Below are 26,097 nucleotides of genomic sequence, written 5' to 3' on the forward strand. Positions count from 1 at the left end.
GAAAAGCTGAAACAGGCTTTAAGAATTAATCCATAATATAGGCAATAATAAAAAAGATAATCAACATAGATATTAATACATTCTCCACTCCAGGGAATTATGACATCTGGGTCTAGTACACAGAAGTAGAAATAGGAGGTGAAGAAATTTCTTTTTTCTTCTTTTTTGTTCTTCCCTTAAAAAAGGTATGGTTTCATGAAGGAATAATCAAATCATTATTTTTCCAAAGCAACCCCATTTAAAGTCTAATTATTTGCTCTTACTTGAAGCATGCTTGCTGAAATGTACCCAGTTACCACTGAAACATAGAAAAACATGGGGACTACATTAATTTCCATATTATTTTTTAGATTACCACATATAGCATATCTGTATAAAAAGAGACACATACATTTATTAGATTCAGAATCCTATTATTGGCTGGCTGTTTTTAGAGTAGGTTGATACTGAAGATCCAGTGCCACAAATTCATCTTTTAGTAATTTTCAGGGAATACAACTAGTAAGCAATTGCTTTCCTAGTTCTTTAGATGAGCCACCAAAATATTTCATAATAAATCCAACCCTACAAATAGAATTTCCTCAGGACTGTACATACATTTATAGAAGATGTTTGACCTTGTTCTGTTTGACCTGGATTCCTACAGCATAGCTTCTTTCAGCAAACTACGAAAACGTTAAAGAAATATCATATCTGGGTGTCTCTTGCTTTGTTTTAATATTTAGTACTGAGATGGGAATTTGGATGCAGTTCCTTTAACAGGAATTTGATTCACTTCCACCTGGTGACACAAATCAATGAGTATCAGTTAAAATTTAAACCATGAGCAAAACAACTGGAGATGTCATCAATGTCAGGGTAGTAAACTTGTTTTTTGCAGTTAAGGATGTGTCTAGACTGCCATTGATTAGATTATTTGTATAATGCAATCATTAGAAACTGAGGACAGCCTCTCCAAACACCATGAGAATTTATGGATTTCTCCTCTCAGTTCTTTGTGTCTGTTTTCATTCTCCCACTTAAATCTTTATCTCAAAGAAAGAAAGGACAGAAGCATATTGAGGAAACTTGGATGGGATGGTGATCCAGTATTTTATCACAGATTCTCTGCATAAGTGCCTAGTATCCCAACATCTATTTGGGGTAATTTGTAATTGACTACAGATTGTTGAGGTTTTAAAGTGCTTTTTTTGGTAGAGGCTGATTTTTATCAATGACAGTAACAGGCTTTTTATAGACTATGCAATATTAGCAAAAACATCAACTTGTTTTAATGGCTGTGGCTGCCAGGTCTTGTTCTGTGTTGAGGGGCTGAGAGGTGTTGAGGCTCTGGCAGTGTGGGACAGCCACACCTGTGGGTGCTGCGAGATTCCCACTGAGGCTGCATGTCACTGAAGTGCCCCATTACTGTCGTGTTTGGTCCTGCATGCCATCAGGGTCCTGTGTCACGGGGAGACTTCCAGCTTCTGCTGAGGTCAGAGCTTAGGGGGAGGTTTGGAAGGGCTTATTGTCTTATTTGGGATGGAAAACAAGTGCAGAGTGCTTCAAAGCCTCCTGGCACCTAAGCAGGTGTTATTTCTTCTACAAGAGATACTTCTAAAGGGAGTACTTACACAAGGATATTCATAAATGTGAGTGAAAGTAGATGAAACATGTTACAAATCAGTTGCTCTTCTTTGAATGTGTACTCTACAGTTTATTTATAGTTTTGTAAATATCTCCAAGTTGCCCCACTGTTTTGCCTTTCTCTGCATCCTCAATGTCTTTTCAGTTTTATTCAGGCATTTTTCTGAAAGTAATCAGTAGTTTATTGGAAAGGTAATGAACATAAACTTAATTATCTAACTTCTCAAAAGCAGTCACAAATTATTATTTAATGGACGTTTACTTTTCTGCAATATCTTACACTCATAAAAATGTTGAAGAAGGTTTTTTGTCTGCTTTAGTGTTTCTAGATAGAAAATTGTATAGTCACCAAGTCTTTTAAAAATATCTTTAGCAATTACTCCAACACATTTTGTTGTGTTTTGCCAATTGCTTAATTTTGTATGTTAGACATTTATTATTATTATTATTATTACTATCATTACACTTTATTTTAAAGTTGTTTGTGTTATAGTATTTTAGCAATGTCTTTTAGAGTAAAGCATAAACAGGAAAAGTTAACTCTGTCATTTGAATAGACTTTAATGTATGTAGTGCTTGTACAAATGCAAAGGGTGATTTTAGAGGAACAGGTATTGCAGGCTAACCAGGTGTCCTCCTCAGACCTCAACAGGTCTCTGCCATCCTGGAGTACCCATGGGCCTCCCTGTGGCATACAAGACAAGTGTCTTTCTGTCTTGGCAGCTCACCTTCTTGTTAAGCTGTAAAATGTCACAGATGTGTTGGGAGGTGACAAACTTGGGCACGTGGCCAGAGAAACATGATGAGCAACTAAATACAGATTTTGGAGCATGACCTGAATGAGACATCTAAAAGATGTCAGAGCCTTGAGAAGTTGCCCTGGGCATCTTTTATAGTCAGTGTTGAGGAAAAAATGGATTTGTGATCTTCTAAAATAAGTTCCTATGGTGTCACGTGAAACATGCCTTATTAGATTATAGTTATCTGGAAATCAAATTACTGTGCAAATTGTAAAAACAGCTGTCAAAACTCACTGCTTCCCTGTAGATTGAGTGGTGATGGCTTCCATCCCTGAGTGCTAAAGTTCTGACTAGTTTTCTTCAGCAAAGTATGTCAGTGATAGTGTTGGCTGTTTTTAATGCCTTGTTATTACCCTTTCCAAACACCAACTCAATGAAATAAACTTCAGGGGTGTGAAGTGTATTTCACTCTACACACTTTCTTCATGAAGAGTTTCAGTTCACTTCAAACCATCATTCTGTTTGCAAAGTTTGTTAGATCAAAGCCTAAATATTATTTACCATTATTTTGATTTTTTTTTAATTTGAAAGAAAACTGAACACACCCCCTGCCCTGCTTTTACTATCACTATCATTTAAAGGGCCAGTGAGGTTTGATAGTGCTTTTGCACTATCGTGAACTATAGTGGAATATGTTACTGATACTGCAAAAGATTATTACAGTAGCTGGTACCTCTTTTAAATCACGTCCAGTGCTTTAATTTCTTAGCTTTATATGGGGAAGGTTGCCAATTGCTGTACACTCAATATAACATACTGGATAAAAGAAAAGTAAAGTACCAGTAAAGAGTGTTGAGGAAGTAAGACTGGATAAAACCCCAAAAATTATGTGTTGTAGCTATAAGCAAATCCTGTGAATTCAGAAAAGGTACATTCATGTTTGCTAAGGAGGGAGATGTGCTTTAGAGAAGAAATACAGCTTGGCTTAAAGTGGAGGAGTGGAAGGATTTGCCTATGGCTTGCAGGGCAAATTCAAGAGATGCTGGGCCACTGTCAGAAGCAGAAGCAATGGGCACAAGCTCACGCACAGGAGGTCCACGCTGAACATCAGGACACATTTTTTCACTGGGAGCGTGCCCAGAGATGCTGTGAGTCTCCATTCTGGAGTTATTCAAAGCCGTATGGCCCCAGTCAGGGCAGCTGGCTGTAAGTGACCCTGCTAGGAGACCCAGGAACCCTTTCCCACCTCAGCCGGTCCAGCGGTTCACTCCCCTTCCGTGCAGACACCACCTGAGAGCAAACTCTCGCCCGTGGGCTGCAGGTGTGTCCTGCTGGCCAGCAGCGGGGCAGCGCTGCGCTCTCCGGTCCGTGCCGAGCCACGGGCCGCCCCTCGCACGGCCTCCCCCGCCTCCCGCACCGCCGTGAGCCCCCGGCCAGCCCCGCCGCGCCCCTCCCGCCGCGCTCGCCGGCCCAGCGGGAACCGGGCGGGGAGAACCAAGTCTGCGGGCGGTGCCTGCGGGACGTCCCGCCGCTATCGGCCGGCGCCGTGCCCCGGTCCTGCCTCCGGCGGGCTCCGTATTTACAGCCGCCGCGCCCGGGCCGTCCCGCCGCGAGTGTCGCCCGACGGAGCCCCGGAGCCCCGCGCCGCCGGCTGAGCGCTCGCCCCGCTGGTAGGCGGCTCCGTGCTGGCTGCGGCGGCCCGCCCCGCCGAGAGCAGCGGCGGGGCACAGCCGGGTACGGCGGGGCACAGTCGAGCTCCGCGGCGCGCAGCCCGCCCCGCGCTCCCCGCCGCCCTCAGCCCCCGCGGACGGCCGGGCTGGGCTCGGCCCCGCGCCCGCTGCCGCCGCTCCGCTCCGCGCCGCCGCCGCCAAGACGCCGCGCTTCTTGTACCGCGCCAAAGGCGGGTGCCGCTCGGCCAAGATGGGCCGGCAGACGGCGGCCGGCGGGCGCGCCATGCAGCGCTCGCAGAGCCGGAGCAGCCTCTCCGCCTCCTTCGAGGCGCTGGCGGTCTACTTTCCCTGCATGAACTCCCTGGAGGAGGAGGACAGAGGTGAGCGGCCGGGGCAGAGCGGCGGCAGGGTGGCAGCTGGCGGTGGCTGCCCGCCGGGAAGGGCCGGGGCGGGCCGGGGCTCGGTGCCCGACGGGGAGCTGGCCGGGGCGACGCGAGTTGTGTTGGGGGGAAGAAAAAGGAAAGGATAGAGGGTCTTCCCATTCTTTCCGTTTTCTGCTCATTCGTACGAAAAACAAACTACACTTCTAGCAGGTTGTTTTTTGACACTGCGGGCTTGTTCAGGTATCCCTGGTCTGTCATCACAGCATAATTGATACAGAACACCAGAGCTGAGCAGCTAAATACTTGCCCTGTGTAACCTTTCCTTAGGAGCAGCAGTTTAGGTGGAAGGCTTTGTACAAATAGACCTTGCAGGTTTCACTCTTCGTTAATCTCTACTCATAAAAGTAAATCCAGACAGTAAAGCACGTGTGTAATTTTCATGTCTTTGTTGCAGGATCAGAACTTTAAACGGGAGAAATGCAATGGATTTTCTGTGTAGCCATGCCCCCCCCAAAAAAAGATTTACTGTTTGGAATATGTGTAGCAAAATATACATGTATAGTTAAGCATGACTCCAAACTCAATCCAGGATGGAATTGTATTTCATGAGCTTGTTTTGAGTATACTGGTTTCATGAAGAAAATAATCTGGTGTGTTTAAACCTATTTATGTATAGAATGAACTGATGGGCTTCCCCTTGTTTGTCAGACCTAATTCAAGGTTTTTAAGTTCATTAGGATTAATGGAGCATATTGCACCTTCAATAGATTTGAGCAATATAAAAGATACCAATGTCCAGTGCTGCTATGCTAACATGATTCAGCTGTGTGTGTACACCATTCATGTTCTGTATTTAAAGTATCTGTAAATTCATTTATTCCCTTCCACATCTTAGGCTGAGAGTTCAATGGCTAATGTGTGTCCCCAGACATCGTGTGTTTTATCATTTCGTGTGCAACTGTCCCTCAAACCTTTTCTGCAGAGCGTCTCTCATTTCTGACACGAATGCCGAGGTGTGGTCCCTCACCTTTCCCCTGCTCTCGCTCTGGGGCTGGCCAGGGTGCCCCTTTCGGTGGAAAAGAGGTAGCTGCCTCCTGGGGCAGACTGCTGTCCTTCAGTACTCTCATCTGCTCCCTGCCTTGAACAATTAAGTGAACTGCAAAATATTGCCAGTAGACTGCAGGGTAGGCTTCAGATGGCATTTTTAGTGCCTTAATGTGCTAATAAACATTATGGCTGAAAGCACACACTGAAAATATCATGAATTATCCTAAGCATGTTTAGTTATTCTATAAAAATTATTTTTCTTTATCATTCCAGAAGTGTTTTATTTTCAGTCTGGACTTTTAGCTACAATAATTGCATTAATCCTGTGTGAAATCAGAGTATTGATTTGTTTTGTTCTACTTTGTTTTCTTTACTTTTCTAGGAAGCATTTAACTTATTTCTTGGTTGAATCTATGTGTGTTTAAAACTGTTAACTGGTTCAAAGAAATATATAGTACATGGAAGTCAAGAGAGAAATATCTAGAAATTTGAGGGTAATTGTAATGATTTATTTAGTTTGTGCTGGCAAGTTATTTAAACGGAAGTGTTAAAAGACTGTATACTTATTCACATGTTGTCACATGTTGTGTTGATTTATTTTATCTGATCCTATTTAGATGTAGGCTACACTTGAAAATGCATTTCATTAATTCCCATTGAAAAATAGAGAGGTAATTGCTATGCAGTTTTTATGGATTTGAGTTTCTGCTACCTGAGATTTTAGACATACCAGGTTACAGAGGGAATGACAGGCATGACAGCTAAGACCATTTCCCAAGTGTTCTCACTGGCATTAGAAAGAAAAAATTGTGAAATATTTTTTTTGTATGGCAAGTCAACTGCACTCAGATTGGAATTTGTTGTCTTATGAGAGTTTATGCAATTACATTAATGTAATGTAATTAAATTAAGGGGGTGTAGTATATGCACTGCCATGTTCATGTAGATAATGCTCTTTTACAGTTTAATCTGAAAAAAGATAGCTGTCAAACCCACTTCATAAGTTACCATACATCCTTAAGATGTAGTTATTTCTGCATGTGATGAATAGCTTAAAAAAAAAAGATAACCTGCTAGAGGGGTGCTTTCCTTTTTTTTTTTTTTTATTTTTTTACATTTTGCACTCAGCCATATTTTTAATACAAATAGCAAATCTGACCTGTTGAGGCATTTATTTGAGATACTCTCTTGAAGACTTTTATTTATTAACTGCTGAAGCAAATACACGGGTCCAGAGGTGTATATTTTGTTATGAAAGAATATGAGTACTGTCAAGTTCAGAATCACCTGAGTAGTAACTCAATACAACATATTAATAATTTTGAAGCTATTTTTGAATATGATGATTAAGAAGATCCCTTACATGACAGCTGCTTAAAGAAGGAGACCTCTTAAGCCCTGGCATCCAAGCTGTGATGTTCTGGAGAAGTGGGCTGTGGAAAGGCTGCTGTGTTCAGTTGGTAGCCATGAACTGGACTTACAGAATCATCAAGGTTGGAAGAGACCTTCAAGAACATCCAGTCCAACTGTCCACCCTGCACTGCCACTGTAACCCCTAAAATCACTAAAGCATATCACCTAGTGCCAGATCCAGACACCTCTTGTGTTGGAGAAGATGAAATAGGAAAGCCTTATAGATATGATTACCTTGCAAAAGATGCTGAGGATATGGAAAATATGAGCGAGATTGAAATGAAGACAAGTTTTGAGTTGTAGAGTAACTAAAAAACAATGGTATGGCCACGGAAGGTAATCCCCCTTCTTAATAGAGCAATGCCCTCTGCCCAGGCAAGTCCAAAGGTCAGAGCAGACCCTGCCTGCCTGGTAGAGATTCCAAAAAGCAGTTTTTTTAAGGTTTGAAACAGGACCCCGTATGGTAATGTGATGTTTCTTATAGGTTGTATGTAAATGCTGTAGAGTTTGTAGCTTGTCTTAGATTGGCTAAAGGGAATTAGAATATTCAACAGAGAAGATGATTTATTGCATTGTAAACAGCAAATCGCTCTCTTTTACTCTCTTTTACTCTCTTCTTTCTGCCCTCTCTCTCTTTTCTCTGGCCTGCTTTGGGCTGTGTCTTGCAGCCCAGCAGGCCTCTCACGCCCACACTCTTTCGCAATAAACCCTCACGTTCTAAAACTCATTTAGAGATCTCTTGTCCCTATTTTTATCCCCATAACTAAACCCCACGGAGTTCCTTCCTTACACTCTTGAACACCTCCAGGGATGGTGATTCCTCCACCTCTCTGGGCAACCTATTCCAATGCCTAACAGTGATTTTTTTTTTTTTCCCAGTATCTAATCTGAATTTCCCCTATCTCAGCTTGAGACCATTTCCTCTTGCCCTCTAACTGCAGGCATGGCAGAAGAGACTGACCCCCACCTCACTACAACTCCCTGTCAGGTGTGTGTAGGGAGTGATGAGAGCCCCCCTGAGTCTCCTCCAGGCTCAACAAACCCAGATCCCTCAGCTGTTTCTCATAAGACATGTTTTTTAGAGCCTTGTTGCCTCTCTCTGGACACCCTTCAGCGCCTCAGTGTACTTCTGGAAGTGGAGGACCCAAAACTGAACACCGTACTCAAAGTGTGCCTCACCAGTGCAGGGTACTGCTGTTCAAAGTAGCATTTCTTACCTGCTGATCAGTTGAAATGAATCCTTCAAGTTAATGCACATTCATTATTTAGGAGTTTATTATTCTTAGCCACTTCTATTAAAAGGTGGTAGAAAATAATTCTTTGCATCATCAGTTTCTTTCTGGCATGTGTACACAACAGGGCTAACATGGTGCCAGAGCAAATTATTTATGTTGTCAAAGTAGCAAGGATTTTAGAGGTGTCTTTTGCATTTTTTTTGTTAGATTCTTTGATGATAAAATGTATAGCCTGCATACAGAAGTGCGAATTGTACAATAACACTTGAAAGAGACTTAAATTATATGGAAATTGTTGAAGAGCTGTGGGGACAGGGTACAAATCAGTATCTGTATGAATGCTCTTGAAGCGTTCCAAGCCTCACAATTTTTCTGAAATTTTGGCTTTGTTGAAATTAAAGAAAGTTTTTGATTGTCAAAAGATTAGGGAATTTCCAATGTTAATGCATGTGACATCCTTTTAGATGTCTGTATAGTCATAGTGCAAAATCTTGTGCACATGATATATTTACAAATAGTGTGTGAGTGTACTAAGCTTTCCTATGAATAACTGTAAAATGTGCTAGAGCACATGAATTCTTATGTACAAGAAGCTTACTGGAGAAGAATTGGAGTTATCCAACATGCAGAGAAAAGGAGAGAGGCTCAGATCACATAATGTGATCACTAGAAAGCCTATGTCTGTTTTTATGAGTGGGATTGGTAACTTGATGCTTCCTGAAATTACATTGTGTGTATTGTTTACTGTAATAAATTTTCACTATGGTTTCCTGTTTATACTCTATTTACATTCACTTCTGATTTGCATTTACACTGAGGTGTCAGTATAAATAGTTAAATAGGAGGTTGCCAGGAAGGCAGCTGTGGAGCTGCTGATCATGGCAAGATCTGTGTGCAGAACTGTGCCCACCAAAAGGGAGTGTATTTCAACTTAATATCTTCTTTCGCCAAAGTTTTTGGGTGATAGTGAAGCTATGAGATTGAAGGGGAAAGCCAAATGCTTTGCAGGTGCTGAAGACAATTCAAGAGATAATTTATGATAATTTAAAACATAAATTAATTCAGAAAGAACTGGAAAGCATCTTGGTCTCCCAGTATGTTAGAAAAACAAAAGGCAATTAGAAAAAAAAAAAGCCACAGAATGTTCTTCAGTCCAAGACAATCATGCCAAAAATAGCAAAAATTAGTTGCGTTAGAGAAGTTATATTACACTTTTGCATATTGATGTCTACCAAAAGAAGTATCCGAGTGTTGCCGCAGGAGTTCGGCAGGAATAGAAGCACATTATACTCCCCTGTCACCTGGCTGATAACTAGCTGGGAAACTTGCTGGAGGGGTTGTTGGATCCCACGTAGGTGTCAGCAGGAGTGCTGCCCCTGAGTGAAGGCTCAGGACTTATTTAAAGGTATGCTGAGCTGCTCAGTTAAGCACTGGTAATGGCTTCAGTGGCATTTCTCACCGATTAATCACTGCACATGGTCGAGCTGGAATGAACTCAGCAGTTCCTGGATTCTGTTCCTGTGGTTAGACCGCCAGATCACAGTGTCCCTCTGGAGGTCCCAGTAGACAATAACAAGCAGACAATAATTTGACCAGAAATAGAAAATGGGGGAAGTAGTAACAATAAATTCATTAGTGCGGTAATTATTAAGGTGAAGAGAATTCTGCACATGAAGTAGTTGCGCTTTAAAATTACCATCTTAAAAAGAATAAAGTAATATAGGAGTATCAGGCAATGAAGAAAATGAGAATAACTACATCATCTTGGGGGAATTGGCCTAAATTTTGGCCTTGGTGGTAAAGATGACCTTGTTTATGTGGAATGTTCACAGGCAGAGTCAAGGAAGGATATGAAAGACGGGTATAATGTCCTGTGACAGGTTATCCACGGCAAGAGGTGAAGCTTTAAAGATCTTGGCTTGATTGATGCCATCACACCAGAGATTGTCTGTTGCACATGCAATAGTGGGGTCGCTCATCTTGGAGGATAGAAAGCACTCTGAGTATGCAATAATAATTGTTCTGTAAGAATCTGCACAACATTTAAGTTTATAGTTAATTAATTTTTCTATATGCTGTTAAGGCACAGCTCAGGTGCTGACCTGAGTCAGCCTTTCTGGGTTGTGGGTCTCTCCCATTTCTGCAGCTCCATGGGCTGAGTTCCAGGGTGGAAGCAGTATAGCACACATTTCCAGCGAGTCATAGGTTGAAGAAACTGCAGAAGGATTGACATTCAAAGTACACCATACTTCAGCCTGAGTTAGAAATGCCCAGTATATTTTTATAGCTGTATTTCTCTTACAGTTGTGTTCTGTTGGTTGCACTGCAGCATGTACCTGAATAGCTAACAGGTAACTCAGGTATGGCTGTAGCTTCAGCAGTGAAGCTACAGTGTATGACAGGTTCTATCTCTGGTGGTACCTACATAAATGTGTAAAACCCTGTCTCATATCTACGTGCTGTAATTATCATTTTTCAGTGTCAAGGTCAAGAGTGTAATCGCAGCAGTGACACACTGTGTTGTCATTGTTTCAGGTGGAGAGGTAAATGTTTAACAGCAGTAGTTTGAAAATAGGTCATTACAGTGTGAAATTTGCTCAGTTTTTTGTGAAGTGTGGTTGTTTAAGTAATGATATTTGCATAGGATCATTACTCATTTTAGACAAAGCAAAGGAGGAAGAGCTGTTTCTAATTTGTGTAATCTCAGTAGCCATCTAACTTTTTGGCACCATCTACCTCATTAAGCCTTAATAGAGGGTGTTGAATTGTTTCAACACACTTACTACATCATTCAAAAATGCTGCACAGATCTGCCTGATAGTATATGCGATGACTCTTGCTAGACTAAAAATAATCAAGGTTGGGGTAAAGAATGGTGTTACTGCCATTATTCCATATTTAGAAAGTATCTCTCACTTCATATAATGTAAAAAAAAAGAAAAAGCAGTTCTAAGCTCCTCGATATATGTACTTTTTGCTGTTTAAGCATTTTTAATGTACCCTTGGCACTGCATGAAATAATGGTGTGCATCCAGAAAATTGAATGTACATGTAAACATAAAAATATTATCTCTCAAAACTGCAGAAATGGTTTCTGTTTACTTAAGATGATCATCCTTTGTCATTGGCAAAATCAGAGAGTGGATGTGAAGAGTTCCTGTGATGAAGATGGGCACCTATCTAGTTACTCTTTATATAAATGGTATACAAAATTAGAATGTAATTCTACAAAATTGCTTGCTCTATTTTTCAGGATTTTAATAGCTTGGGGATGAGACTGATTTCCCACTGCTTTGCACTTTTTGTAGTTACACAGATTGTTCTACAGGATGTACAAAGTGAATATAAAATGCTACCATTCTGTTTTGACACATGCACAAAATATGCACAAATTATTATAGACCTATTACATTTGAATGATAAGAACAGTTACCTGTGTGGAGATCATAACTGGTCTAAATGAGGGCTCCTGAAGAACTGTTCATTCAGGTCACTTGTCACATGGGACATACATCTGTGGGCTGCAAAGCCATGTGCTGGTTTGTTGTTGTATCTCTGTGTTCAGGTTTAGAGCAGGAAATGGCTTTTGGCAGGTGCATCCTCTGAGCACACCTAGAAAACTGATGGCATATCAGTAACACAGAGACTTCTGCAGTGGTGCTGGAAAGGCCTGAGTGGCTTGTGTAGTTCTATTCCTGATCTGTAATCAGACAGTAGACTAGACCTGCATAGCCTGTTTGTTGTTACGCAGTCAGAACCAGGTAACCAAAAGAGAAGTGGAAATTATATCAGAACTAACCCTTCTCTTCCTTACAGCTGTGATTATTTTGTTTTGGTTCCCTGGGACAGCTGTCTGTTATGAGGGGTAAATTCTTTGTCAAGGGAATGGCCAAGCATCAAACCTCCATGCTGTGGTTCTGTATATACTTACTTGGGGTTTTCAGGAGTGTTACTTAGCATAGATACAAGCCCTGGGGTGTCCAAGATGGTTATATGTCCTTTTTATATGTAGCATGTGATTCTGAATAATAATGCTGGGGATACTAAAATTTTGGGAGCAAGTACTTATTGTGTATGCAGGAAAACAGCTCTGTGTTAACACTTCAGTCCTGTAAACGTATTTCAAAAACCTTTTTGGGAACATAAGACAATAAGCTGAAGATCTTAAAGTGATGGATGCGACACACGGACAAAAACAGTTTCTCTTTTCTGATGCTCTTAACAATTTGCTGAAGGATCAGTTAAGACTGGAGAATGGACATCAGAACAGCAGTGAAATTAAAGTGGCCGAATATAGCTTTAGACACATAAGATGTGGGAGAGAATAAGGAGCAGGTGCTTGCCTTAACCCACAGCATTGCTTGGAAGCCACGTGTGGTAAGCTGACTTCACATCCCATGGGCACAACAAGGCACAGGGTTGACTGAACACACGAGCAGCCTTGCCATGACAGGGAAATGGGATGCAGACCAAGGATGCTGCAATATGGCCAGGAAAAAATGAGATTCATTGTGTTGGTTTGAAAACAAACCAGCGGGAGATCACAAGTCAAGATTGAAATTAAAAATAAGTGAAATAATACAAGGAAAAGCACTGACAAAGTCAGATACAACCTAACACCCTGTTAGGGTGGTGGTAGCAGTCCAACTGAAGTAGTTCAGTTGAAGCGGTGATCCTGTGAAGGTCTGGTCTCCAGCTGAAGATCCAGTGGTAGCTCTCGTCCTCTGGGAACCCAGTAGACAGGGCTAGCTCAGGCAGTTCCAAGGCCAGGTTATATCCACGTGGGAACACCTGGTTCCTCCCTCCTGGGCAGAGCATCCCACAATGGGATAGGTCCATGAGTCACACGGTGGGTCCCTGATGGCCCATTGCCTGTCACGCGGGGTGGGTCATTAGCGGCTGATAACAGCTAATGGATGGCCCATTGCCTGCCATCCGGGGTGGGTCATTAGCAGCTGATAGCAGCTAACGGCCCACAGCTGGTGGTAATAGAATACTTAACTACATCTATATTGCAACCTAGGACATTCATGATGGCTGCCTCTTGGGTCCTGTGTATGGAAGTTCATCAAGAATGGCATGCTGAATCTTCTATACCAGCCTTTGACTAGAAGCTCAAGCAACATTTTTGTTGTTGATTATTTAATTCAGTTCTCCCTTTTTCTTAGGTGCTGTCTTCATTAACCTTAATATCAATTAACCATGCTTCCATTATGGCCAGAGGAAAGAGTGGGGAGGAAACACAAAGAATAGGGCAAGAGTGAAGAAGTGTTTCTTGACCGAAGATGAAAAACTAGGGAGGCCTCCCAAGAAATTTTAAAATGCATGCGGCAGACTGAGGCTGTCAGCCCAGATTCTCTCACACTTTCCAAACCTGCTCCTGTACTAAAGATCTTTCTTGCTGAAGGCAGCTCTGCTTTAGGTCTATCAGAGCAGGCCATTCCTGTCCCAGTCAAAATTTATCAGTATTTTACATTCAATACTCATGGAAGCAGGAGCTAGAATGCAGATCTTTCCGTCTTCCTTAAAAGTACGGGAAAGCCTCTGGTTCCAGTTTGCCCTGGCTCTGCAGTGCTCTTTGGGTTTCAGAAATCCTGACAGCATGCGCTGTGAAAATGTCCATGGGAAGGACTGTAACAAAACACTTCATAAGCTGATTGTTAGCACTGGCCTATGTGGATCAGTGAAAAGAGCTCAAACTCAAGTGACAGTGGAATCTGGGTTTCCCAAATCCTGCTTAAATTAGTAGATCCTAAACCGTGTCTTCTGCTTGGGGTCTGTGGGTAACACAAAGGAAGAGACAACTTGGCTGTGCTTCCCAGTGCTTCAACAAGAGCTGAGTGCCTTGGGCTGCTCCAGAAACAGAGCTGTGCAGCTGCAAGGGAATTTGAGACCTTCCCTGTCCCCATTTTCTTCGGTAGGTTCAAATTTTCTTAGACTGCCTTTTAACTAGCCAGTTGTTAACATCTAGAGCAGGTAACTATGTATATAAAGAATTTTGGTCTTAAAAAATGAGCACTTAAAACCAGCTTATTCTCTTTGTGGATCTAACTCCTGAGTTCAAATGAAAATGCTGAAGGAGTTTTTATGTAGCCTTTCTGGTGAGGTGGGGAGAGCAGAGAAGAGCCACCTCAAGCAAGTAAGTGTGTTTCTGAAGGCACAGCTGCTCTGTGCTCAGTACTAGTCCTACCAAGAGATCACATACCAGCTGGGGACTGGCACAGCCAGCCTGCCTGTGCCTGTGCCATGTCCTGTCCTGGCTCTGTGCCTGCTGGGGAGCAGTTGTAGGAAGCTCCTGCTGAGCGCAAGCTGAGAGCTCTCGCTCTCACCACCAGCGGTGGATTTCATCTGGCTAGATCTCAGATGATGGAAGGTAATCTGTTGCATTCACTGCAGTTTATGACTTGTCCTCCTCTGCTATTGAAGATCATATCAGTAGTTTTGCATCCCTAATTTGTAAGTGATTTGCACTCCAAGTTGTGGGAACAAATAATTCCGTGCGTAACTTAGAAAATGTGGCCTGTGGAGTCTATTTGCAGTAACCATATTAGTTAAATTACCAGTATGATTAACTGTAAGAATGAATGTGCTTTCATAAATACCAAAGCAATTATTTCTGGTAATTTATTCCACTCCTTACAATATGGCTGCAAGATTCTGAACTAGTGTTTTTCAGATAATGTATTCCATATTTTGTGATGGGGACTTGAGAGAAATTTCTTTTTCCTAGGGCAATTAGCTTATACTAATTTGGAGAACATTTTCAATGTTCTTTATTAGAGTTTAGGAAATGGTGAGTAAAATTATTTTCATTGTAGGTACTCAGCGACACAACAACAAATATACTTCTAAGCTCTCATTTCTATATCCTTTCATTTGGTAAGATTAAAACAGCATGCCTAACATGAGTGTGTAAGTATATATACTTTAAGTTTATAAAACCAACCCCCACTTTAACAGCGACTCCAATTTGATGTTTATTTCTCAGTGGTGCATTCCAAGTTACTAATCTAGCTAGAGATTAGTATCACCTCAGTTGGGTTCATTCAACTGTATGCTTATCTTCACAATTTTTTTTTCAGAAATTATCTCTCTTAAAAGAAAAAGAACAACTTTAAATCATATTGTTGGTTTGTTCCTTTTGGTCTGGGTCCAGTATGGAATGCAGCCACATGAGTAGTTGAATTAACGCAAAAGGGGAGGTTTTAATTTCCAGGCAGGAATGAGGGAAAACAGTCTGGATTTACTAGAGTGATAAGATCTTCAACCAGATGTTCTGCCAGCTACAGCTTGAAAGTATGGCACCAAAGACTATTTCTTTGAGTTGAGTAGCTACTTTGCATTTTCACTGCTACTTGAAACCTTTTAAATTTTTTAATGCTGAGTTTATGAAACACGAGTTATAGATAATAACTGTCTTTGCTTTTAAATTGTTTGAGAAATTGTAGGATTATTTTTTATTTATTAGTTTTTTCCAGGGAGAAATATATTGCTAGTATTGTGGGCAGTCAAATGGGGGTATTTCTTGTGTATTATTATATATTAGTTTAGCCAAGTTTAATCTGAAAGAATATTCACATCAAAAGCAGTGGCCCAGGAATCATGCCAGTGATTTGGGTCTTCTGTTAAGTCTATTCCAAGTTGCCGTTTTGCTGTTAAAATCTTCAATTCTTATTTCAAGAAGCATCAACATCATGATTAGGAGCTTTATTGATGAAAGGTCAGATCTTTCTCCTTGAAGACCATCAGAGAGCGCTGCCTGTTTCTATTGAAAATTGAGAAATAGTTATTCACATAGCCTCCTTTCAGCCCTCCTTAAATTCAGTGTTAGTCAAAATAATTAGTTTGCCACCTTCACTTATACTAAAGTTGGATATACTACAGATGCATAACTTCCATGCTGTATCAAAGTTGTATCTTTGCGTGCATGGTGTCATGTGAACCAGAGCACTTACTTCAGTTAAAGTGAATGTGGGAAAGTAAAACTGCTTAAAAATAAGGTTTAGAGGGATGCAGTGAGCAGCTACACATGTGCCTCTATTAAGACTTGAATGGCAGTTGCACAAGTTCTGCCTTGATTTCTCGGTAAATTGATATTCAATGGACGTGTTCATTTATTTATTCTGTTCTTCTACAGTGAAAGCATACAGACTTCTATTTCAGAAAAAAAAAATCTGCCTGACAACTTAATAAAAGTTACTATACACTCCTTCACATATTATGTATTGAACATGTATTTCTCCCAAATCCCCAAGTCTTTGAAAGTTATGGTATGAAGATGTTGAAGAATCATGCAAGATGGAGATGTTCTTTTAAATTTGCATTTGAGACTTCATGTTTACAATAATGAATTGAGAATGACCATCGTTTAACAAGGCTGAATGAAAATGAATGTTTACTCATCAAAAGAGTTCTTAGGACGGAAGAATAATATCCTGTGGGGCTTCAGGAGTTTTGTGCCTTTCACATGTGACTATGATGCAGTGTACATTTCTACAAAACTACAGCAGGATATTTTCCTGGCAGTTTTGTGGGAATATTTCTTTGAAATGAGTGCTTTTATTTTAGAACAACTCTGGACCACTGTTGGAAGTCAGCTGCCAGCTTTCATTAGTTGAATATAAATAATAAACTAGCAGGCATTTGAAATGGTACAACCCAAAAGAAATTAAATTGTTGATTTCTGCCCTTCATTTTTCATATGTTGAGTTAGCCTGGCATCTTTTTTAGTTGTATTTATTGTGTCAGGTATTGGTGGGCATTTTTAGAAGTAACTTCGATGCAGCAATTTTTTTTTTTCATTCTACTGGGTACTGAATTCCTTGTAGCTGAAGTTCTAGAGGAAAATTATTACTCCTGTTATTGCTATTTGTATATACTGATTAAAAGTTATGGTCTGAAGGAATATGTAGAAGGCTTGTAATAAGCAATATGATTTGAATTACTCATGATACTGATGTAGAAATGTCTCGCTGCTGCTAAATATTGCAGAGTTATTAATCGTTCTTGACAAGGAGCCAGTGGTTTTCAAGGTATTTTTGGTGTCTAGTTCCCACTTCACTAAATTTCCTATGTTCTTTATCTGACTTACTCATCCTGACTGAGGGGCCTGGGAGACTTCAATCCTCACTGCAGCCTGTAGTACAGTGACACTGAGTCCACACATTGAAATTGATGTCTCTCTCCCATTCCCTGTCTGAGGGTGCAGATCCTCTTACTCTAAGCCATTCCCTGTGCTCCCACCTTCTCAGGACAATCTTCTCCTTTTGCTCTTTTTTCAAATCCATAAAGCTTCAGCAGCCTCACAGGTCCAGAAGTCCTTCTGACCTCTCGTATATGACGAGGCTGAGAAAGTGCAAAGGGTAGCAGATGCTACAAACAACTGCATAAGGAATTTGGATCCATAGATATCCTAGGATATTGGACATTAACCTCGTTATATCAATGTTTAAGAAGTCTGTTATTATTTAGTGTAGCGTATTTAAAGGTCTTGCTCTTTTATAATATCAGCATATCACACATCACTGTGCTGTGCTCAGAGGTGTATAGAACAGGTGAAAAAAATCAGTATGCAGAATTCCTTGCCCGATTGCAGAGAAATGCATTTAAAGTCAGAAATTATATGGAGTGGCTGTCTTATTCATGAAAGAAAAACTGAGGCTTCATTCCTACTCATTTCTTCCAGCTGAGGTCTTGATCAAAATTCCTGCACTTAAATGCTACTATATTGTTTGAGTATTTTTTCCCTTGTTTGATACCCAAACATCTGTCACATTGCTGTTTTTACGAGTAAAACTATGCAAACAGCTAGAAAAATTGTTATTCTTGGACATGGTAATAAAGTTTCATATTGTGCATAAAGATCAATACTGTATATTTTAAATATAAATTTAAAGGAGCTAGTGAATAGAGGAGAAAGCATGGAAAGGGTTTTTGATTTGTGGTTTACTATCCTCACTAATGGATGTCTGTAACTTGATTTAGCAGATAATGACGAAATGTTTTTAAAACAATAATTCATCTGAATTAGAACATTTCTCTGCAGGTTTTGCCATCATGGTAACATTTTAATTGAACTTCTAAGAGGGATTTATTCATCCAGAGAAAATATATTTTAAACACACTAGACTATGGATTGTTTAAATCTGGTTATGTCTGTGGGCAGACTTGTGTTGTCTGACCTTGGAAAGCAGGCGGTGACAGAACCAAAGTCCTGTAAAAGAGATTTATGGTGCTGTTTGCCTGTTACTAAAAAATGGTTAATTTTTAAATGGAAGTTTTGTTACAGGACATTAATTCGTGGCTCTGGGTGTTTGTGCCACGTGGAGCAGGGGTGTGCACAGCTGCCCAGCTGTGACAGCACAGTGGCACGGGGGCTTCTCTTTTGTCTCCACAGAAGCAGGGGGCAAGAAGCTGCGGAGCACTGTCCAGAGGAGCACTGAGACAGGGCTGGCCGTGGAGATGAGGAACTGGATGACTCGTCAGGCCAGCCGGGAGTCGACGGATGGGAGCATGAACAGCTACAGCTCTGAGGGAAAGTAAGCAGCACTTAGAGCTGTGGTTTTCTGATGTTTCTCCATGAAATACGGTCGTTAGAGAGAAGCACAGTGAGCACTATAGGTCCTGTTCAGTCAGAATTCCCTTCACGAACCAGTGTCATTGATGGACCAAGCCTAATTCTTCCCTGTGACCAAAAGAGTCTCCCACTGCTGGTGGAGGAAGGATGAGGATCATTTCTACTGTGCAATGAGAAGGGTACATAGTGGGTCAGATCATCATCATGAGGTGTGTCAGGAGGGGAAGCAGGTGCAGTACAGCAGGTAAAACAGATACGGACAAGTTCTCTTCTAAAAACTCCTGGCATACATCAGTGCTTTGCAGAGCAAAGCATTTCCAGAGCATTTCCAGGTGTCATTCACTGGGCTCAAGAGTTTTTCAAAGATTCAGCTACTTTAATCCTGAAGAAATTATGTGGGTAGAGGTATTACTCAGTCATGTATCATGGTTTTCGTAAAAGCCCAAGTTAAAGACTCCTGAGTGGTATATCCAAGACATTGCCCAGAAAAGTCTTACTGTAGGTTGATATATTAGTGATGTTCACAGCACTGGATAATACATCTATGCTGCACAATGTATCTTATGTGTCCAAGTTGATGCACTATACACATTTGAGATGGACATTTCTTAATGATTGGCCATTACAAATTTCATTAGTTCTTGTTGCTCTGTAATGGATCACAGATAATTTATGGCAAGCATTTTAATTTCAAGTTACTTTGGTCATTTGCCACAAGGGATTTCAGTTCCGTTATTGAATAGATGTCATTCTCAAAGACATTTTTAATGAAATGTTTAGAATGAATGGTGATTTTAAAAATAGCAATCATTATTCAGACTAATGTAATCATTTTTCTGTGTACATTTGATATTTACCCATTGAATTCACAGTAACTGAGAAGTGAGATCAATTTTACCTTCATGTAACTCAGTGGTAAGGGTGTATGTTAGTATGTTAATGAACTGGTCTCACATGAATAGTTCAGTAATTAACAGTAGTCTTTAATATATTGGAAAAGGAGAACGTGATGAAAAAATACTAATGTGGAAATTATTGAGGATTAGTGCTTTCTTTACCTGTTTGTTTATATGCTGGCGGCTAAATTGCTGCTTGTTGAACACTGTGGAATTTTGAAAATTACAGTAATTGTTTTGTAAGTTCCGTGCAGTACTACTGAAACCACAAACACTAAGTGCAAAACATCTAGAAAACAAAAAACAAACCCAAACCAAAATAAACAAAAAAATAAATATAAAACCTAAAGAAACAATGGGCAAAGTTACATGTATTTATTTTTTGTTGTTTTTTTTTTTTCCAATACTATTTCTAGTTTGATTTTCCCTGGTGTGAGGTTGGCTGCAGACAGCCAGTTCAGTGATTTTCTGGATGGACTTGGTCCTGCCCAGCTTGTAGGACGACAGACTTTGGCAACGCCATCAATGGGTAAGTGTTTATGTCCTCTAGATATGATACATTCTCTTTGGTGAGGTGATTAGAACATAGAATTTTTCTAGCTTCCCTTTAAATATGGATTTCTCTTGTGGTTTTGAGCAACTCAGTTAAGACCAAAGCTATAACCTCAGCCAAAGTCGAATGTAATTGTGGATGCTTATTAAAACATGCAAAAGTAGAAAGGTGCTTTGAAAAATTTAGCATTTTACCCCTTCTTCAGTTTTCCATCTTTAAAATGGGGCTAATGAGACCAATCTTTTCTCTGAATCACTTGGATAATATTGTATAAAAATTGGTAATTTAGGTGCAAAATATTTGTTATTACTGTGTTTACAGACTCTTTTATATTCACAAGTTATCTTTTCATAATTTGTCTTAAACTAGAGGCACAGTGAAGGGATTTCAAGCAGTTTTCCCAAGCTGCTTTGTATTAATTCCCTTGCTGCCTTTTTTATATGAAACTCTTTCTTAAGAAAGAGGAATTCATTTGAAGTAATAGAGGCATGGAAGATGGGAGACAAGATAGTATTGCAGAGGTTTTAAATTGTTTACTAACATAAACATCAGTAAAGAGGGTAAGTATTAAATTATCTAGTAGTGTTAAAATCCAAATGATACTTACTGATGGAAAACAGATGATACAAGTCACCACATACTCATCCTAGAAATTCTTGTGACATTTCATATGTTAAAGTAGTTCTGAATTACGATGCTGGGATTTCTTCTTGTTATCTAGGAGATATTCAGGTTGGAATGATGGACAAGAAAGGACAACTGGAAGTAGAAATAATCCGAGCCCGTGGCCTTGTTGTAAAACCAGGTTCAAAGACACTGCCAGGTAAGGAAGAAAAGCCTTAGTAACAATCTTAGCACAGGGCCAGGGGTTGGACTTGATGATCCTAATGGGTCCCTTCCAACTGTATGTATATTCTATGTTTCTGTGATTCTATGATTTTAAGAATAATGTTCTACCAAAAAAAATCTGTGGCGTTTCTGTTCAGCTTTGTCAACTCTTAGCAAATCCACATCTCAGTAGATGCCAATGTTGTACACTGGAATGCATCATATATTGAAATGATATACCAAAAATCAGCCCCACTTCAGGAAGAAATTAAAATCAGGATGCCTGAAGACACAAAAGTATTTTTGGTAATAGCAAAGGCCTCCTTTATTATGGGGTAGAAAGAAAGGTATATACTGAATATTTTATATAGGAATCTTAGGAATGAAGAGGGTATCAAGAGATGTGGAATAGGTACCTACTCAAAAAGTAGACCAGTATTTGCTACTTACTCCTTATTTTATAATCTGGTGTCCTATAACACTATGTGAAAAGGACAGTATAGTGATATTTTTAGCAGGCTCTTCTGCCGAAATAGAAATTGTGTCAGAGTCTTTTCTTCACTGATTTTCACCTTGCAGATAATTTTAAATTATTAACAGTTTAGAGCATTGATCCAAATCTCACCAAAGTCATTGCAAGTCGTGCATTTACTTAATAGGCCTATTTTGCATATTGTATGGTATAGGTATGCTATATATAGGAATACCTGATTTTTCAGGTCAAAATCTGAATTATTTCATGGCAAAAGAGACATACAAAAAGAAGTCAAGAAAAGAATATACCTAAGGAGAAGAGTAAAGAAAATGCATAGATTTTTTGTATGGGAATAATTATTAGTATTGTTTGTGGAGATTTGTTCCTAAATATCTGTTAAAAGCAGATTTTTATATGGTGATAGAAAGTACATATGTTACACAAAAAAATCTGGACTTCTTCTTTATTTACTGTTCTTTATTTTTGTTCTTCTAAGCACCATATGTAAAGGTGTATCTATTAGAAAATGGAGTCTGCATAGCCAAAAAGAAAACAAAGGTAGCAAGAAAAACGCTGGAACCACTTTATCAGCAACTTCTATCATTTGAAGAAAGTCCCCAAGGGAAGGTTTTACAGGTAATTTGCATCAGTATTCCTCTGAAACTGAAAATATCACCTGTACAGTTTTCACTGAATGAGTTTCAAACTTTCTTCAGGCTTCATTTGGCTATAACTTCTCATATTTTATGTACTTGTTGAGCAGATAAATACAACAGTGTTAAAACTATTTATGCAAGTAGAAGCTGAGTTTGCAAGTAGAACTGAGCAAAAGCCAGTTACAGATTATTTTGCTTCTGCTATACGTATGGGCTCCTCTCACTGAGTTTTCTCTGGTATCATGGGTAACTGCTCTGTTTGTGCCCAGATCATTTCTGTCACTGCATCATGATTAGTATACACAGAACTAAACTATGTCAGCAGTCAGATATTTCATTCCTTACTGTAATTAAATAAGCAGAGAGTTTTGACAAATCAGATTGGAGCTTTTGTAATTTTTGCTGACATTTTTCTATTTTCTTGTGTTTCTTTTCCTAACAGATAATTGTTTGGGGAGACTATGGACGAATGGATCACAAATCCTTTATGGGAGTGGCACAGATACTTTTAGATGAACTGGACCTGTCCAACATGGTGATTGGGTGGTTCAAACTTTTCCCTCCTTCTTCCCTAGTAGACCCAACCTTAGCTCCTCTCACTAGACGAGCTTCCCAATCATCTCTTGAAAGTTCAACAGGACCTTCGTATGCTCGCTCATAGCAGCTGTGAAACTGTTGTCATAGCAACCAGCGTTACAAAAAAATCAAATTACAGGTCGCAAACCCTGGTAACACTGCATGCTTAATGTTGTGTCTTCTGAGCCTGTTTCTAGGGCTGCAACGCGATCCTGTGTTCTCAAGGAAGTTGCACACATTGTGCCCTACGGAAGGCCCTCAGGTGATGGACTGAAATCATGAAGAACTGATAGGTTTGGAGTTCAGGGACTCAGTTTTGGTCCAATCTGAAGCCATGGACTAAACTAAAAAAAGTCAATCTGTTTCATGCAACAAAAGTCCTTTTCAATGGCATATCTGTTTTGTTGCTCCCGTTTCTTTATTTATCTGCCCTCCCCTCCTAAAGCTTGGTTATGCCACAGAAATGGAGTTTCCCTCCCATGAAGCCACGTTACAAGTCAGTGGATTAGCAGACGTTGGAAGAAAAGAAGAATGTAAGGATGCTGGAACAGTCAACTGACACTTGCAGCAGTTGCTTGAGATCTGAAAACTCTTCATATTGAAAAGGTTCAAGACTTAAAGTGGCAGGCTTCATACCTCCAGCTGTTCACACAGTGAAACCCCAGACATCATGGACTCTCCGAAAAATAAAGTTCTGTGGATATACTGTACTGTATGAAATTAAGAAACTTTTTTGCATGGACACAGATTTAGCTGAACACTTAAATTATTTTCTTGGGGCTGCAACTTGCAAAAAAAAAAAAAAGAATAAATCAGCCATTTTCAACAGTTTATATTATTTTTAAAAATAAATTTCACTAGTGCATGGTTTTAAAGGGAAGAGAATGCAACAGGGTGATACAAAGACACACCACGTTTATCATTCTTTAAACCAGTCATGGTCTGTGTTTTTGCAGACTTATATTAAAAATAAAAAATAATTTCTAGCAAATATTTAAAATTCTGTTTATGTGACAAGAAATAAGTGTAATATATTAAATTTATTTAAATGTAAAAGGTACAAGCCTTGTAAAGTTCAACATAATGTGCAAATTGTACACTTCTTTTACCTCCTTCTTTCTCTATCTCTCCTCCCAATCTCCCTTCTTCCTTATGCTCTTTTTCCCCTCTACCTCCCAGGGTGATCAGCATACTCTAAAATGGCTACCTTTTGACTTACTACTCTCTTATGCCCCATATTTGGTTCAGGGTTGCAGATTGTTCTGCATTTCTGAATTATTTGAGAAAAATATTGTTTAAGAGCTTACTTTTTTTCAAGCATGTTGAAAAGGATTTTGCAACATGGCTTGGGAGTACATTAATGTAATTCAGCATGTATTTGATAAAGAAGATATTTGAACTTTTGCAATTTATTGTACAGTGCATGGTAACTTATTTTCATTTTTTCTCACCTTCAAATTGAATTCTACAGCAAAATACTGGAATCGTGGCCATTGTAAGATGTCTTCAATAAATTTGTTTTCAGCACCAGCATCTTTCATTCAAAGACTGAACTATCATTTCTTGAAGGTTTTTGGAAAGAGGAAAAATTAAGTACCTGACTGATTTTTAGGAAACAAATTTAAGCACTTTTATTTCCACTAAACCAAATTGATTGCTACATTTTTGAAATAACAAAAGCGACAAAGGTTACAAATTCATACAGTTCTTCTGCTGTAAAGTTCAATTTTCATAAACTACATTTGCATTGCAAAAGACATAATTAGGTAATATCAGTCTGGAGAATATCAATCTTTGGTTCGTAAAATAGCCTTAAAGAAAACCTATCAGCACCATTGACAACTATTTGCCACCATTACCAGAACCTCACTGCAGTTAATGGATCTTCAAAACCCTGTTTTTTGTAGCAGACAGTAACTACCGTTGGGTGGTGCTGCAAGTTCAAGCTTCTCATTAAATTATGTTATTTAAAGGGAATGTAACTGGCTAATGTTTAATAACAAAATACCTTTTTTTTTCCCCTGGGTCTTTGTATGCCTTTAATACCTACTTAAGGTTAAATATTGAAATCTTGCAATAATTTTTGAAGTACATTACATTTACCTTTATGGCCACACAGAATTATTCTGATTTATTTGAAAATCTATTGAAGTTTCCCATTAACAAATTGTGTATGCCTCTTAAGAGGGAAAAAGTAATAACAGTATCACTTACAATGCCTTTTACTTTGTGCAATATCATAGAAAATGAGATTGTGTCTTGTCTGCAGAGTTTATATAACGGATTATTGTTAAGTTAATAGACAGACTGGTAAAATTATATTTATTGAAGTAATTTAGACACCTGTCTACCAGCAGCAAATAAATACTACTAACATGCGGTCTGCAATATCCCCTAAGATATTAAACAAAAATACATAACCATTTTCCTGACACTGTGAGATGTGCTCACACATTCTTGTATGCATAGTCCTCTATAAATTATTTCAAATTTTAAAATCAAGGACATGACGCATGGAAGGTTTGTACATAATTGTCATTATGCAGTATTTATTTTAAAAAAAAATTAATGTATTTTTTTTAATTTTCACACATCTGCAACTCTACTTATGGTTTAGTCATGTAAATAGTACTATTCCAGTGATCACTGCTGTCTTGTAAATAGTACGTTTTAAAAAGTTAAAAGGAATTACAGTTGGGGAAAAAAAAGGGCAGATTAGGCCTGTAATGAACACCAACTAATGTAAATCAAACTCATTCTGGTGATGGTATTTAACACTTTAAATAAAACATTTTCTTTACAGAATTTGTGTGCAGTGCTTTGTTGCTGTTCTCTGAGGTGTCAGCAGCATCCTTCCATACCCTTCCGTGGCGCTGGTGGCAAGCAGCTCAGGGAGCTGCAGAACAAGCAGGCTCTTCTCTCAGCAGGTAATGCCAGTTTTGAGGTGCCACGTTCCCTGGCAGGCTTGGGGAGCGGTGGGAGGCCAGGTGTGCCCATCAGCCAGCCAGCCCTCGGGCTCTCACCTGCCGGCAGAGTGCTCAGCTCCCGGCATGGAGTGGCTCCAAGCTGCCAGCTCTGGCTGTGAGGATGCACTGCAGCTCCGATGGAAGCAGCACACTCCATGTGCTCAGACGTGAAGTGTTCCCACCAGCTGGTGTGGAGTGGCTGCACCATCCCTTTAAACTTCCACCGTATCCCCACATATCACCTAATATGAGCTGCCTTTTTTTCCTGAGCAGAGTACAAATGAGGACAGAGTGCCCACCTGACAGTGGTGGCTGCAAGGGCTCATGCAGCCTCTGCAGCAGGGAGCAGAGAGTGGTAAATCACCTCTGCAGCGATGGGAAAGGTGGGTGGAGATGGGAGTAGAGACTTTCACCTCTACCTGACCCCTCAGAGGCAGCATCAGCACAGGCAGTGGTG

The 26,097-nt window shown here is 39.8% G+C and overlaps 1 protein-coding gene across 14 annotated transcripts in view; it reads left to right on the top strand.

Moving 5' to 3' along the window:
- Positions 1-25,479, top strand: part of RIMS2 (regulating synaptic membrane exocytosis 2) — a 448,647-nt gene extending 423,168 nt beyond the window's left edge. For 13 of the 14 annotated variants that reach the window (XM_085053372.1, XM_085053378.1, XM_085053373.1 and 10 more), the window contains 5 exons: positions 18,511-18,652; positions 20,003-20,115; positions 20,861-20,962; positions 21,939-22,078; positions 22,541-25,479. In XM_085053372.1, the coding sequence (XP_084909498.1) occupies positions 18,511-18,652; positions 20,003-20,115; positions 20,861-20,962; positions 21,939-22,078; positions 22,541-22,759 (716 nt within the window). In that variant the 3' untranslated portion in view covers positions 22,760-25,479. Of the gene's footprint in view, positions 1-4,260; positions 4,417-18,510; positions 18,653-20,002; positions 20,116-20,860; positions 20,963-21,938; positions 22,079-22,540 lie in introns of those variants that run through there. The other variant, XM_085053382.1, reaches the window with a different exon arrangement.
- Positions 25,480-26,097: the final 618 nt, after the last annotated feature.

This window comes from Lichenostomus cassidix, chromosome 2, assembly GCF_008360975.1.
Source record: "Lichenostomus cassidix isolate B80296 chromosome 2, HeHo_3.0, whole genome shotgun sequence".
NCBI lineage: Eukaryota > Metazoa > Chordata > Aves > Passeriformes > Meliphagidae > Lichenostomus > Lichenostomus cassidix.